Source organism: Dreissena polymorpha, chromosome 7, assembly GCF_020536995.1.
Source record: "Dreissena polymorpha isolate Duluth1 chromosome 7, UMN_Dpol_1.0, whole genome shotgun sequence".
In the NCBI taxonomy this organism is placed as follows: Eukaryota; Metazoa; Mollusca; class Bivalvia; order Myida; family Dreissenidae; genus Dreissena; species Dreissena polymorpha.
This window is the reverse complement of record NC_068361.1, coordinates 26,800,647-26,816,408: the sequence shown is the minus strand read 5'-3', so window position 1 is coordinate 26,816,408 and position 15,762 is coordinate 26,800,647. Positions and strand designations below refer to the sequence as shown.

The 15,762-nt window shown below is 35.5% G+C and overlaps 1 protein-coding gene across 43 annotated transcripts in view; it reads right to left on the bottom strand.

The window, feature by feature from the left end:
- LOC127837051 (cell surface glycoprotein 1-like) overlaps nt 1–15,762 on the bottom strand; it is a 42,474-nt gene that overhangs the window by 25,781 nt on the left and 931 nt on the right. For all 43 annotated transcript variants that reach the window (XM_052363816.1, XM_052363862.1, XM_052363851.1 and 40 more), the window contains exons 2-4: nt 15,334–15,448; nt 8,310–8,463; nt 2,135–2,333 (exon numbers count right to left, since the gene is read on the bottom strand). In XM_052363816.1, the coding sequence (XP_052219776.1) occupies nt 2,135–2,141 (7 nt within the window). In that variant the 5' untranslated portion in view covers nt 2,142–2,333; nt 8,310–8,463; nt 15,334–15,448. The remainder of the gene's footprint in view (nt 1–2,134; nt 2,334–8,309; nt 8,464–15,333; nt 15,449–15,762) is intronic.

The following is a 15,762-nucleotide window of genomic DNA, read 5'->3' as shown; positions in this document are numbered from 1 at the left end:
CCAAGGTGATGACAATAGCTCATAATTTTTTTTCAAAAAATAGATGAGCTAAAAATGAAAAGATGCAAACTAACATGAAAATTAAATCTTAACAAGCAGGCTGTAATGATACCTTTGAATTTGATTTTGCCATTCACTGGATAATTCAAGTATCATATACATGTTCGCCCTAGGTGGCAGACCATTTAAAGCGGGTATATACGATCTTGTCAAATATTTATTAATTAATATAAAATGTGCAAAAAACTTATTATACATATATTTCAATATAAACTAAAATACAAGTAAAGAAGAACATTTGTCGGAAAATGCGAAATAAGCAGAATATTTAAAACTGAAATCGAAAAAGCCTGTACAGCCGAATTCGCCAGCATGTATATCATGCATGTATGATGTGACGATGTGAATCTAAATTTAGTTTAACGGTTCATTTTAAATTCCTGCAGCGATATTGATTCATACCACACACAAACACTTACTTAAAAGACGAATGCATCGGTTATTGTAGGAAAATATGTACGAATTATCTTCGTCACAATCAGCTTGGTGCGCAAGTTTGCATTTGCTGCATTTTATGAAATTCGTCTTAAATGTATCATATTTGTTTCAATATATTACAATTAAACGCATTTAAAAATCGAATATACCCGCTTTAAGTTATGTTGTTTTTTTTTTATAAGAGATGTACATGAATATGTGTGCCAACTATCATTTGCATACTTTTGACAGTATTGAAATTATCATAACTATTTATCAGCCTTGAAAAAAACTGACAACCATGATGCAAAGTTGGCCATAAAAACTAATTTTCTTTGAACGTTCTGCTAAATTGTATTTCACAAGATTGGCTTACTCAATAATTAGACAATCTAAACAAGAATATTTACCTACTTACTTCCCAATATTACCATTCAAAGTATCATTACATCCATTCAAAACTGTAAACTAAACATACCATTGGCTTTCTTTTCCTACAAATTATTGCAAAAGTAACTTAATATTGATTTTATAAAAGGTACCAGATAACACAAGACTAAACAAAAGGTCCAACAAGATGTGTTTGTGAAACACAATGTCCCCCTATATGACGTTTGACCTTAAAGGATGACCTTGACCCTTCACCACTCAAAATGTGCAGCTCCTTGAGATACACACACATTTCAAATATAAAATTTCTAGCTTCAATATTGCAGAAGTGACATTACATGAGCAATTTTGACCCATATATTTGCCCTTGAAGGATTACCGTGACCTTCCACCACTCAAAATGTGCAGCTCCATGAGATACACATGCATGCCAAATATCAAGTTGCTATCTTCAATATTGCAAAAGTATTCATAAAATGAGTGATTTTGGCCACATATATTTGACCTCTGACCTTGACCTTTCACCACTCAAAATGTGCAGCTTCATGAGATACACATGCATGCCAAATATGAAGTTGCTATCTTCAATATAGCAAAAGTTATTGCAAAATGTTCAAGTTGGCGCAAACCAACCAACCAACCAACAGACCAAAAGACAGGGCAAAAACATGTCCCCCACTACTATAGTGGGGGACATAAAAAAGCCGCCCAATATTGCTCACTTGATGTCAACAGCTATGATAAAGATTGCTGAACTCTTATTGATTTGTGGGGTTGATTAACTTGGAACATAAGATGAATCTGATAGCTCATAAATTTTTGTAATAGATGTGATCTCCAAGGAAGGAGCAAATTTCAACCAAAGGGGCATTATTTAAACAATCCTGATAGTGGACCAGTTAGAGACGCTACATGTAGATACCAAATACAAATGTATAAATGCTCTTTCCTTTTTGTTACAGGGAAAAAATAAGAATGTGGCGTCTCATCAGGATCCAAACTGTTTGCTATTCTAATAATATTCTATGAAAAAAACTCTAAGAAAATGCTAGTTTTTGAAATTCAGCAGATGAATTAAGGCAGGAGACACATTTCCCAGCATGCAAAGGGTTAACAGCTGTTTTTGAGGATACAATTATGTTAGCGAAAAGCCATAAGCTGTTTAATGACAAAAGTTATGTTAGTAGTTTGACATCCATTCATGTGTGCTTCTTCATGATAATGGCATCATCTATTTATTAAATATGATGTATATGATATAACTAACCTTCCATGGTAGATCAGACACACCATAGTCATAAAGAAGCTCCTCTCCTGTCTGAATGTCTCTTTGAGCAAATAAGCATAGGTATGGTTTTTTATTGACCTCTATGCATTTCATTTTGCAGTTTTGTTCTTTGCCTTTGCCATGATTAACAAGTCGACCCAAGAACTGACCACTTTTGACTTCCAGGGTAGAATCGATGCTGAAAACATACATTTGTAAGTTAGTTAATCAGTCTTGACCTTATCTGTGATTTTTTTTGCTTTAATTTGTTACAGCCTGTGCCTTTTGAATTGGGAAAATTAGCGCGATAAACCGTGAAATTGGGGAAAATAGCGCGATAAACCATAAAATTGGGAAAAATGAAAAGCATTATAAATAGGATTATAAGTAACAGAAGTGATATTGTTTTTAAGTGCATGTTCAGGGAGTTTTCTAGAAAAGGAGTCTGGTCAAATTGTTTTTTTTTAATCAATAAAAGTGGCAAGTTTGGGAATGATTTATGGACAAAAATGACTAAATTCAAGTTATATATTTTGTAAGATGTTTAAAAAATAAAGTTGAGAACTAGATTTAAGAAATCATAATTAAGTTATATGAGACTTCATTCTAAAAAAAAATAAAAAAATAAAAATAATTTTTTTTTTTTTTTTTGGAAGTTGGGCTTTTTTTGGGAAATTTTGGTCAGAATTTTGGGAAAAAAACATGTATTTTTGCGATTGGGAAGCAGCCGAAATTCGGCTGTAAATTTGAGCAAAAAAATCACTGCGTATTAAAAGAGGCCTCACATTTAGGTTAACTTTACTTTCTATGTAGACCTAATCCTACATTAACAGCATTCATATATTATGTTGGTGCATTTGTTTGCTTGCACACATATCCCCACCAGTTTGTTCATATATACACATATAGGCATGAAATATTACCTCTGATACTAAGTTGCATCAAAATGTTTCCCAGCAAAGTGTCACATTCCTCACATTATGATCATGTAAATCATACAATGAGTATTGGAAAACTTACTGCAAATGTGCTGCTTATATTTTCTTTTTCAGTAACTTCCATTTAACCGTATAGGCCTTACAAGAGCTGTCAGAGGACAGCGCGCTCAACTATTCTAGTGCTTGACAGTATAACGTAAGCCATCATGGGGTAATTGTTCATATTCAATAAGTTCAAGGTAATATGGTCATATTATAAGTAGAAGAGGGCAATAATTGAAACATATTGATCACTTATGTATTAAACAAGTTGTACTTTATAGACAATTCTGAGTTCAGGTATATTTTCCACAATCTATTGAGCATTTGTGAAGACATAAAACAAACCAATAAGATTGTATTTCAAGTTTGATAGCAATAGCTTGGGTGGGATGGTTGGACAGTCCTTCAAAAATAAAATAAAAAAATATTTGTTGATTTTTTAAAATGTTTTAAAGAAAAAAACCTTTTTGGTGGGGGCTTGGGTCTGAGAGAAGGGTATAATGTGCGGTAGTGGTCATCTATTAGATGATCCAGAGCTCCAGATAAGGTTATGTGAAATTCTTAAGTTACTACCAGATTTTAAACAAGAGCACCGCCTTGCGGGTGCAGACCGCTCATCTATTTTCTTTTCAAAGGTGAAGGGACTCTCATTTTCAATCACAAAGAAGGGAGGGGTGGAGTGATGAGGGGTTTATAGTGTGGGGTTGTGGACATTTATTACATTATCTTCCCAAAAAGCGAAAAAAAAAAAAAAAAAAAAAAAAATAGGGGGCGGGGGGAGGGGGGGGGGGTGGCGGTGGCGATGGGGGGGGGAGTATTTTTTGGGTGCGATGGTTGGACGGTATTTCAAACATAACCATTTTTAAAAAAAAATGGGTGGGGGGGGGGTTATTTTGTGATGGGGGTGGTGATATTTGTAAGATGAGATTAAAAAAAAAAAATAAAAAAAAAAAATTGGGGGGGGGGGGGTGGGGTGGGGGGATAGTGTGAGGGTGTGGTGGTCATTTGTGAGATGATCTTGAAAAAAAAAAAAATTAGGGGGGGGGGAGGGCGGAGGAGGGGAGGGCACGGGGGATGTTTTGGGTGGAGTCTTTTGTGGTATGTCAGGCAAGAGTAGTTTCGTCAAAGTATCAATCAAATCTAATCATAAATAAAGAAGTTATGGCAATTTTAGCAAAATTTAATAATTTGACCTTGAATCAAGGTCAATCAAAGAACAAGGTCAATTCAACTTGCCTGGTACAGTACCCTCATGATAGTAAGAAAAATTTTGAAGTTTGAAAGCAATAGCCTTGATACTTCTGAAGTAAAGTGGATCTAAACATAAAATTTTACAAAATATTCAAAGATACTAAGACAGAAAAGGGCCATAATTCTGTTAAAATGGCAACCAGAGTTATGCAACTTTGCCTGTACAGTCCCATTACAATAGTTAGCGAGTTTTCCAAGTCTGAAAGCAATAGCTATGATACTTTAGAGAAGTAAACTGGACCAAAATACAAATCTTAACCAAATGTTAAGATTCTTGTACGATGATCATAAACCAACCGACCAACCAACAGACAGGGCAAAAACAATATGTCCCCCACTACTATAGTGGGGGACATAAAAACCGTATGATTATCGCAAGATCTCGCCAAAATTCAACAATTGACAGACCCAGCCGTACCTCATTTAAAACAACAACAATATTTCTTATATAGGACCCAACAATATTTCTTATAAAGTACCTGACAATATACCTTATACGGGACCCCACAATATTACTTTTATGGGACCCAACAGTATTTCTTATATGAGACCCAACAATATTACTTATATGAGACCCGAAAATTAGTGTAAACATGTTTATTTCTTATATGGGACCCTACAATGTTTATTACTTGTAAGAGGCCCAACAATGTTTATTACATGTATTTAGGCAGAGGAAGAAATATTGCAATAATAAAGCTTCAAACTAGGATACATTGTAAACAACCTAATTAATAAATATTAGGCCCATTGGGAATTGGCAAAAAATGACTTCGCAAACTGGAAATCTGAAATTGGAAATTCGGCAATTTTGTACAAAGATGGCAAAGATCACAGCTTAATTGCTTTATTTGTCCGTCAGACCTTATGTATCTGCTTTACTTGAAAACATTTTTTAGAATAAATTTTCACAATTTCAACCAAAATGTTGCTAAAACTTTCAGCATGCCCTTATTTTTGCATATTGAGTTTATAGCAGCGCCCATGCCAAAGTTTAACATGGAATAATCGAAGAAAAAATATTTTATTGTAACAGAACAGTTTATTTCATTGCCAGTATGTGTACATTTTTAATTCTGCAAAGTAAAATTGGAGTCTGATGCGAAAAAGATGAAGACATGGAATTATAATAAGTGAGACCAATTTCGGACAAATGTGTGTTTTCGGATTAACTGAAGGTCGGTGTGTTCAAAATTATTGACATGTGGATTCGTAATTCTATTTTTGGAGGACAAGCGTATCTTTATAGTAGTATTCGGGTAATTTGGCGTCAGTTTTGTTTTGATTTAAACGCCCTTTGTTGCACGAAAAACTTACAAAGATTCTGCTTATAATCAAATTTTTGAATCACTCAAAATAAAATTTGCTAAAATTACTTGGAATAAACAAGGTACTCTTGTCAGGGGTGTGATTATCAAAAAAAACATTAAAAAGCCTTCAGGAAATAGCCCCTACCCCTGCCAGGGTTTAAAAATGTATTGCATTTCCAAACAGATCCAGCAGAATCCGTCACATTTTGTTTATGAAATTTTGTCATAAAAGATGAAATCAGCTGAAAAGAGGAACAATCACACCCCAGGGTTCGACATTAACTTTTTTTACAGCAAGACCGTCGGACCAACTCCTCTTAAAATGTACTAGCCCGAACCTGATGTCTACTAGACCACAAATGACATAGCAAATGAACACAATTGTGTCATGTAACTGTTTAATCAGGATTTATCAGTAAATAATCAGTGAACACCAGATCGTCTTTGATGCATAAAGTAAAACAATAAAATAAAACTTTTTTTGCTTTTCTCCGTCAAATTCAATCCATGCGAACTGGCTCGATTTTCCATTTAGGATAAAATTGACGTTTTCGTGTTTCTTCATATTTACGTTTCGTGTCAGTTTAAGCGTCGGATTCTTTTTTATTAACTGATTTGTCGGACGAAAATCCGAACTTGAACAAAGCCATTCTTTAAATTACATTCTCTTGTCTGCTACGAAAAAATGTTTACATTGACAATACCGATTTTCGATAGAAGTCGTAAAATCATGCTCTACAATTTTACGACACTTCAGAAAATCATTAATATTCATGACAACTTGACCAATTGAAACAAGCAATTTCTGCAGGAAGCTCTCCTTTGCGTCTAAAAATAGCGATGAATCATGTGGATGTTCCGCGTTTATTTAAATACACTAGTTGTAATGTAAATAACGGATACGAGAGCAATTTTACACATTAAAAATAAAGGTTTGCACAGCAGTTAGTTATAGTTATATGAATCAGTATAGATTTTTTTTATGTACGACCAGTCGGACAAGCTAGCCCGCAGTTTTACTAGCCCGACCACCGATCTTACTAGACAATGTCTGTCGGACGTGCCTTAGTGTCGAACCCTGCACCCCTGGATGTGCGAGCGAGGTAAGTATTTTTATTTAATGTTCTTTTTTAGCATGTTCTATGTTTTAAAGCTTATATCTAAATGTACGATGGTAAACAATTGTTGCGACTATGATGTCAATGTACGATGGGTCTGATAGAACAGTTGTACGAAGAAGCGTACGATGATCTTACGCTTAAAACGTATGACGATCTTAAGATAAACATACGATGTTTGATAAAATGAGCCCCTGGACTATATGCAATGATCATTGAAATTACCCAAATAAAAACGTATCTCTTTAAATTAAAATACAAGGCTTCAGAAAAAGGAATTAATAGCTTTCATACATCCTTATCTTCTAAAGATGTTTTATCATTACACTGTAACTCCAATATAGTGCGGTCCGTTATAACGCTGTGTCCAATATAACGCGGGGGGTCCTTGGATCCCTTTTTTTCTCCAACCTTCCATTTCTGATTCAAATCCATGTTATGCAACTTCATGTATTTTCATAAATTCAAAGAAGCCAGCGATCACAGCTTGATTGCTTTTTCCATCCGTTTAATTGATTTTAATCGATTAGAGGTTAAACGACACTCGACAGCTAATTGGTGTTAATCTGTTGTGTAATGCCAATAAAGGTGTGAAAACTCGCGAGTCGGTGTTTGTTACATGTATTCCCTATCAGAGCGGTTCGGTGCGCTAATTTCAATAAGGCAAGTGCAAGCGGAATAATTATCAAATTAAAGTTATTTAAAACGATTACCTGTTTATGTTTTGTATTTTTCGTGTATTTTATTTCATTGTATAAACTATGGCTGTGTAAGTGTGTTATCGTTTATTATATGCTACACATGCTTGATAAATAAAAATATCTTTGTGTGTGTTTAATGTTTCAGTACGTATACGAAAAATAAATTGTAAAATCCTGACGATTTATTTACATGCTAAAGCAGTGTAATAGTTAACAGAGATGCACTTAAATTTTTGCCCGTTATCAGAAAGTCCACGGAAAGCACGTTTTTTACATGCTGCGTATGATGCAATAAAACATTTCTTTGTACATGCATCGTATTGCATTCAATCTAAATTTAAATTCGCTCGTCCAATGAAAGTTGTGTCCCATAATGCACTGTACTAATTTTTCTGAAAAATGGCGTAGGCATATGAATTTGTTTACGAAGTTCGTAAACATATTTCGTGTCATAAATGTTAAACATTATTTTTTCGTAAGTGATGTAATTATATTGGATTATCGGATAAATGTGCTCATTAGAAAAGCGGTATGTATACTGTTATCGTTCGATTCAGTTTATATATGCATGTATTTGCGGATGACAACACAGCATGACAATACACAGGACCTATATTATAGGCTATACTATACCTGTTTTTATAGCCCCTTAAATAAATAAGCTCAAAACTTATAACGCTGTCCGTTTATAACGCTGTTGCGTGGCTTGGACCCCGTCATCCGCGTTATATTGGAGTTACAGTGTATTAATGTAAATCATCAGACCAAAAGCTGCTGTTTTTAAAAATGGAAGAACATAAAAGTCATCTGCTTACCACCACTGCTTCCCTTTGAAAGAAAAGAAGAATCTGAAGACAGAGACAGACATTAGTTCTCTTTTATTGCCTTCTTCTCCTGTGATTAATTCTCCATGATAGGTAAGGAGAAAGTCGCCCTTGTTTCTATGAACTTCTGTTCTAACTCCTCTACCTGGTAAAAGTTGTATAAAACATTATGCTAACAACCTATATGCCATATGGAACAAGAGCACAGCAGAGGGAGCATTTTACACTCAAGGAAAATTACATAATTTAAGTATGACAATCATTTATCATCTGACCTTGAAACTGCTATATATATAATGACATTTAAGTGAAGTACATATAAACATCGGTCAGGTTAATGTATGGTAAAAGACAATTGACTTTGTCTCAAGTGTGAACAAGAGCACCACATAAGGGGTGCCACGCTCAGCTGCGAAAGCTTGTCATAATTTTTTTAAGGTCACAGTGACCTTGACCTTTGACCTAGTGACCCACAAATGGGTGTGGAGTGTAGAACCAGGGCTCCACACTAACGGTGGTCCATTGACCCGGGGTCAGTAAAAAAAAGGGAGGAAATATATTCAGCTAAACTAGAATTTGGTTGATCCGTAGGACCAGTTAAAAATCCCGACCAACTTATCGTAAATACTGGTGGAAAGCCGTTTTTATCAATAAAACAACTTCATATGTTCATAATAAACCGATAATTTCATCATTACTTTGTGGGCAATCTCGAGACCAGGATAAACAAGGGCTGTTTGTAAAACATGCATACCCCCCATATGGGCTCTCCATAGTGACAGCCATTGTCTACGTTAGCGTTACCGATTGCCAAAATCACCATTGGCGCAGGCTTTTTCCGCTCCATTTTGGGAATACGCCACACTGGAATTTTGGGAATTTCGAGTCGTGAAAACCCCCATTGTGGGGAAAAAATTATTCGCAAAATTGGCTCAATTGGGAAAAATTATCACATGTAAATAGTGTTTCTTATATTTCAAAGAAGCCGCTAACTGGTAAATAACTAACTATTTTGATAAATTATTATTAAAATTTTACAAAGTATTATGCACATGTGAGATCAAGGCAGGTTTTTTAATCTGAATTTGGGGAAAAGGCCTGGCCTTTTATGAGGTGAAAAAAATCGTGAGGAAAATAAGGAAAGTCTTAAATAATCATTAATATATTTTACAGTTTTTAAAACAAATTCAAGGCAACAGATAATTTAATTATGCAACACTTTCTAATTTCTACACCGGATCAGGTTAACTTATATATTTTAAGTTAAAAAAAAAAAAAAAATATTTTTTTTTTTTTGTTGGGGGAATTGGGAATTTTTTTTTTCAATTGGGAAAAAGCAAACAGATTTGCATTGGGAATGGGGCCGAATTTCGGACCCGTGGCATTGGGCGGAAAAAGCCTGTGGCGTTTACAATTCCTGGCTGGCGATTAAAAATAAGATTTTCATGAAATTGGCGATTGAAAAAAAGACCCTATGCTTTACAAATGCACACTCTAAATGCCTGTTTTCAGACCGTATAAAACGCCAAAAACATCGCTAAGATTACACAATCATTACCCTTACCGGAAAGGCCCCAGGGGATAATGACGACGGCCTAGGTCAATAATCCACATGGCTAATGTCTTAAGTGGTCATGCTTTACACTGCGACCAGACTTTTCGAGTATTTGGGTTACTTGGAGATTTACATGATAATCACTGAAGCGTGCCGTGTAATGGCCTATGCTCTAGATGTTACGATTCAACGTCATCGAATCGACCAGTACGGAATTGTCATTTAATCAGATGGGCAGAGTTATGGCATTGACATAGCCACTTAAAACTAATTTCAAAAGAAACAACGATTTTGATTGGCTAAAAAAGTAGATATGAGTAACTTCCCTTTACGGTAGCTATGCGACATGAAAGACCGATTTCGAAAGCGAGTTGCAGATTCTGGGAAAAATGGATGCTGTGAACGAAAATGGAAAGTCAAAGCAACATAAATTAACACAATTCTTTAGAAAAGAAAGCGGACAGAATAAGCTAAGGAAATTACCAAATGTTAGGTTCGCAATCCGAAGACGTCTAAAATAGCGCAGACCTGAATGCAGAATCGGAAACATCTACCTGTCAAGTCTCACGGTTTCGCCGTGAGTCTCACGGTTTTTGACATGGAATGACGGTCTCATGCTGACTAAGTAATTTCTCACGCATTTCTTCAAAAACAAAAAAAAAAATGAAAAAAGTAGTGTTTGGATTACATTAAATGTTGTATAATTACTACCGAGACGGGAGGGCTGTGGTTTCTAACCTAAATACCACATGTACCGAAAACTGTTTTACGGTGGTAACAGGGATCATATTTTCCCGCAACATCAATCGGTCCGGATATAAAAGTATCCGAAAATGTGTCCGAAATCATGACAAATTACGTTAAAATATATTAAATAAGGTGGTAAAATACATGTACAAGTACAATTCCCATAGGCATTTTTTGAAACGGAACGAGTTTTCTAAAATGGTTTTATCATTTGGTATTTCATTGTTGTTTCGTGTGCTGTTTTATCAGACTTTTTTCATCGTTGTCAATATTATTAATCTGTGAAAGTCTATACCCATGTTTTAAATTGTTGTCGACACAATAATATCTTACAAACATGCACTGAACCAAACAAATGTATGTGCGTAGGTTGGCTACTGACAACAACAAACCAAATAATTAAGAAATAATTTGTTGTCAAATAACCCACGTCCGATAGTTTAGATGCGCAGGGATTTAATCACCAGAGCAAAGCATTTGAAACCACGAATCTAATTTTCCGGCCGTGAGTTATTCAACAACGAAGTACAAGAATAATTTCGATTCTAACACGGTTTTACTAAAGATTTATTCAATGTATTTTATTTTTCTTGTGCACTATTTTATGTGAAGTTCCGCCCATAAAAATAACTTTCGGCTGTTCTGTCGATCAGATCCGCGACTTTCATTCATAATTTTATTACCGGATTATTACGCTGGTGGAAAATGTATCGGCATGTTTGGTTTAGTTACAGCGCGTGCATTCAGACGCGTCTTTTCGGGTGCGTCTTTAATCCGCTGTTCACAAGTTTTTGATTCTTGGTCTAACGTGCAATAAACCGGTCCTGACCGGTTTAGAGACTGCAGTGAATGGTTTATCACACATAATCGAGATAAGAATGTCATTAGGGTGTGTTAGCATGTCCACTGTGTAATCGATTTCATGACATGGGAATTTTAATAGCAAACAGAATCGGACCGACGTTTTCAATCAGTCTTTCATGACCCCAATCGGTCTAGGACCGACACAACCGAAAAAAATATGATCCCTGGGTGGTAATGTATCATTATCACTACGCCACCGGTGTCTGTGTAAACAAAAAAATCTCCTGCAAAATGTCAGCAAGTGGCTCACCAGCGAAGAAAATTTTTCAAGCAAAAAAAGGGCTAATTTCAGACAAAAATAGTCTTAATTTTGCTCAGGACATTTTCAGGTGGGGCATGCCCCCGGACCCCCCTAGGTTTGGCGACTAAGTTTTTTTTCCTTAGCGCCAACCTAGCATTGTGTGAATATGTTTTTGACACTGTGACCTTGGCCTTTGACCTAGTGACCTGAATATCAATAGGGGTCATCTGCCAGTCATGATCAATGTACCTATGAAGTTTCATGATTCTAGCCATAAGCGTTCTTGAGTTATCATCCGGAAACCATTTTACTATTTAGGGTCACCCCGACCTTGACCTTTGACCTAGTGACCTGCAAATCAATAGGGGTCATCTGCGAGTCATGAGCAATCTACCTATCAAGTTTCATGATCCTAGGCCTGCGCGTTCTCGAGTTATCATCCGGAAACCATTTTACTATTTTGGGTCACCGTGACCTTGACCTACTGACCTGAAAATCATTAGGGGTCATCTGCAAGTCATGATCAATCTACCTATAAAGTTTCATGATCCTAGGCCTAAGCGTTCTTGAGTGATCATCCGGAAACCATTTTACTATTTCAGGTCACCATGACCTTGACCTTTGACCTAAAAATCAATAGGGGTCATCTGCGAGTCATGATCAATGTACCTATGAAGTTTCATGATCCTAGGCCCAAGCGTTGAGTTATCATCCGGAAACCACCTGGTGTACGGACCGACAGACTGACCGACATGTGCAAAGCAATATACCCCCTCTTCTTCGAAGGGGGGGCATAAAAATAGCAATATATTGGAAATTCAATTTTGTCTAGAAGCCCGGATGACAAAACCCTGTTGTCGGATCAAAAAATTGATTTGCGTTTCGCAATTGTCTCCCGCAAATGTCTCCAGACTTCGCAATGATCAATACACAAATTAACATAAAATTCGAAGCGTTTGGATTGAGAAATGAACAAAATGGTGTTTTATTATTTTGAAAAAGCAGCAATAATTAGCATTGTATCGATCTTAGTACCATCAGAATTTACTTTGTTTACCGACCGTGCAAATTTACAATGGAGTGCGCCGAATAATGTTTTGATATCGCAGGAGAGTAAGCGTATGTATTTTCAAGATTTTCAAGTTTTCGCAATGTGGAATTTCATTCCAAGGGTGGTTGAACCTCTGCCTAAAAACCTTAAACTAATGAAGAGAAGCTTGAAGTACAGAGAAAATATGAAAAGGATAAGAGATAGTTTAGAAGATAGTAGTTTTCTTTTTATAAATGCACAATACATTGTGAATAGTCCGGAAAGTAAGCTGAACTTTATGTCAAATAACATTGTCGGACCACTTGAATCTTGGAGGACCAGTAAATTCTGAAAGCTGGTGGTCCTTTGGGTCAGTACGTAAAAAAGTTAGTGTCAAGCCCTGGTAGAACTCATCAAGGTGCATCTACATATGAAGTTTCAAAGTTGTAGGTGGAAGCACTTTCATTGTAGAGTAAAATGTCAAGGTTTTAGCATGTCACAACACGACGAGCTGGCTATGACAAAACCTCGGGGGTTTTCTCCGAAAACATCGAACTAATAAAAAACTACCACCGAGTAAAAATCTTACAACCTTAAGCTTGGATCAATTGGGTTATATTATAGAATTTACAAACAGGCCTTTTTCTGTCTATTCTGGGAAAAAGTACCTGGAAAAATTGGGATTTTACCAGTCCCGGTTTCTTCCGAATTGGGAAGAATTTTCATGGACAAAAGCATTGTTTGGGAAATTATTTTTCTTTTTTTTTCTTATTTTATGAAATGTTTTCATACATAGGTATTGCCTAAAAATGCTATTTAAGTATTAAACTCTTTTTTTACCATGCAACAAGCAGCTGCAGCAACAGTCATTGTCCACTGCTAACGTAAGTATGAGTATGATAATAAAACACAGTCTTTGTTACGTTTGAAGTTCAAATGATATACATAGCTTGATATGTCATTAAGTATTTTTTATGAACATTCAGTCGAACGACCTGCATCCAACATATTGTTATTCAAAATTCAAGTTGCCAAATGTCTGAAGGCAACCATTATTTGAAACACAAAAGTATAGCTAAACATCATAAATGTATAGTATTGAAATGTTAAGAAGCTGCAAAGGGTAGTGACTCTGAATCTGGCAGTGGAAAATGAGTCATATTCTTGGTTAACCGTTGAGTAGACTGATTGGCGGTAGTATTTCCCCACAAAACATTCAGTTTTTGTGTGTCTTTCAGGTCATTTTTTTGTATTTTACTTCAATAATACTTAGAATTATGCGACATTTTTTTAAACTGCGTCAGATTTCTGTATTTTTTTACCTTAACTTACTCTTCCGAACCACAGTAACGTTGCAAGTTAAACTAGTCCACATTTATTTACCTCAGGCCATTGATAACGATTCTCAAACAATTTACAGTAATTAATGCGTACACATTGTTATCAATTGTTGTATACATACCTGATAATTCTGAATAATCCAGCACTTCAATATTTAAAAGCTAATTCTGACCGAAAATGACCGTAAATGTGTCTTAAGAAATGCATAGACACAAGCGTCCGTCATTGTTTGTCTGAAGTCTCAAGATCCCAAAATTGCATTATGGAACGCTCGATACTATGACATTTTACGCATTGGCATGTTAAAACACAGTGCCCAAATTATTTAAAACACAGTATCTACTGAGAAACGCATTTTTCGGCTCCATTATTTCGGTTGGAAATTGGGAATTTTTGTTTAGATAATTGCGAAAAAAACATCCATATTTGGCATTGGGAATGGGTCCGACTATCGTACCTGTGAGATAGGCAGAAAAAGGCCTGACAAATGTCCAAGCTACAGTGCTTAAGTTCATTTTGAAATATTTCAAATTAATTTAGCTTTTTTCCAATAGCTTTCTCTGGATTAAACTATTTAAGATTTTAAACAAGTTTTAGTGTTGGAAGGGGAAGCTTGGTATTAGTTTATAGCCGTATGGATACATATGGCTGAATGTTACTGCTTCAATATGATTATCATAAAGTCTTTAAAGAAAGCTACAACAATCCATATTCCATTAAAATTTTCCTGTACATTTTTGCAAAGAAATATTCAACTTAGTCCTTTATAAAGGACACAGAGGGAAAGTTGAGAAAAAAATCGGTTTAAAAATAATACAAGGCATTTTTCATGAACAATTCTAGGGAACAGTTAAGCATTTGAAATGTTTGATTCCATTCATAAACCCATGTGGGACAGACAGACACAGTGATTCCAGTATACATTTAGCCCCAATCACTTGTGGTAAGGGAAAGCCATATAAAAAGATTCAGCTTTTAAATGGAGCAAATAATGGTTATAACATGTAATTAACCTTTAGTTTATGACGATTTATTGCAATTTCTCCCCAAAAGTGCTGGTCACATGGTATTTTTCCCCTTTTGAGAGGCTAAGGCTGTATCCCAGGTTTAATTGTTTGTTTGCCCTTTTTATTTCTTTAAACATATACAGGCAAATACATATAGTGCCAGCTGAAATTGAAATTAATAAACTTCTTTAAATGACTTAAGGTCAAGGCTATCTGTCAACAAGAAATACCTTTAGGTGGAATTGTATCCACACAAAATCCACCAAGATCTGCATTCTTTTTTATACTTTCCTCTGCCACCAAGTCTGGATTGGTTCTTTCGTCTTTTCTTCTTTTTGACCGCATCTGTTTATACATACAAGGAAAACCTTCACATTCCTTGGTAGATTTTGATACAAAGAGGAATCTTAAATAATGCATGAGCCACAGTGCAATCTCCAGGGATTTTCTTAAGAACTTTTCTTCCACTTGCACTGGGGGCAAGTCACTATGAACATCTACTTGCCCACAGCGAAAACAGGTTGTCCACTTTCACAATTATGCTTATTAAAATATACTTTAAAAGATAAACATAAGAATGCAATCTGTTTATTTTATATCATGTAATCAAGGACAGGTTTTATCTCCTTTGTGACCCGTCGAAAAATGGTCTTTTCCAC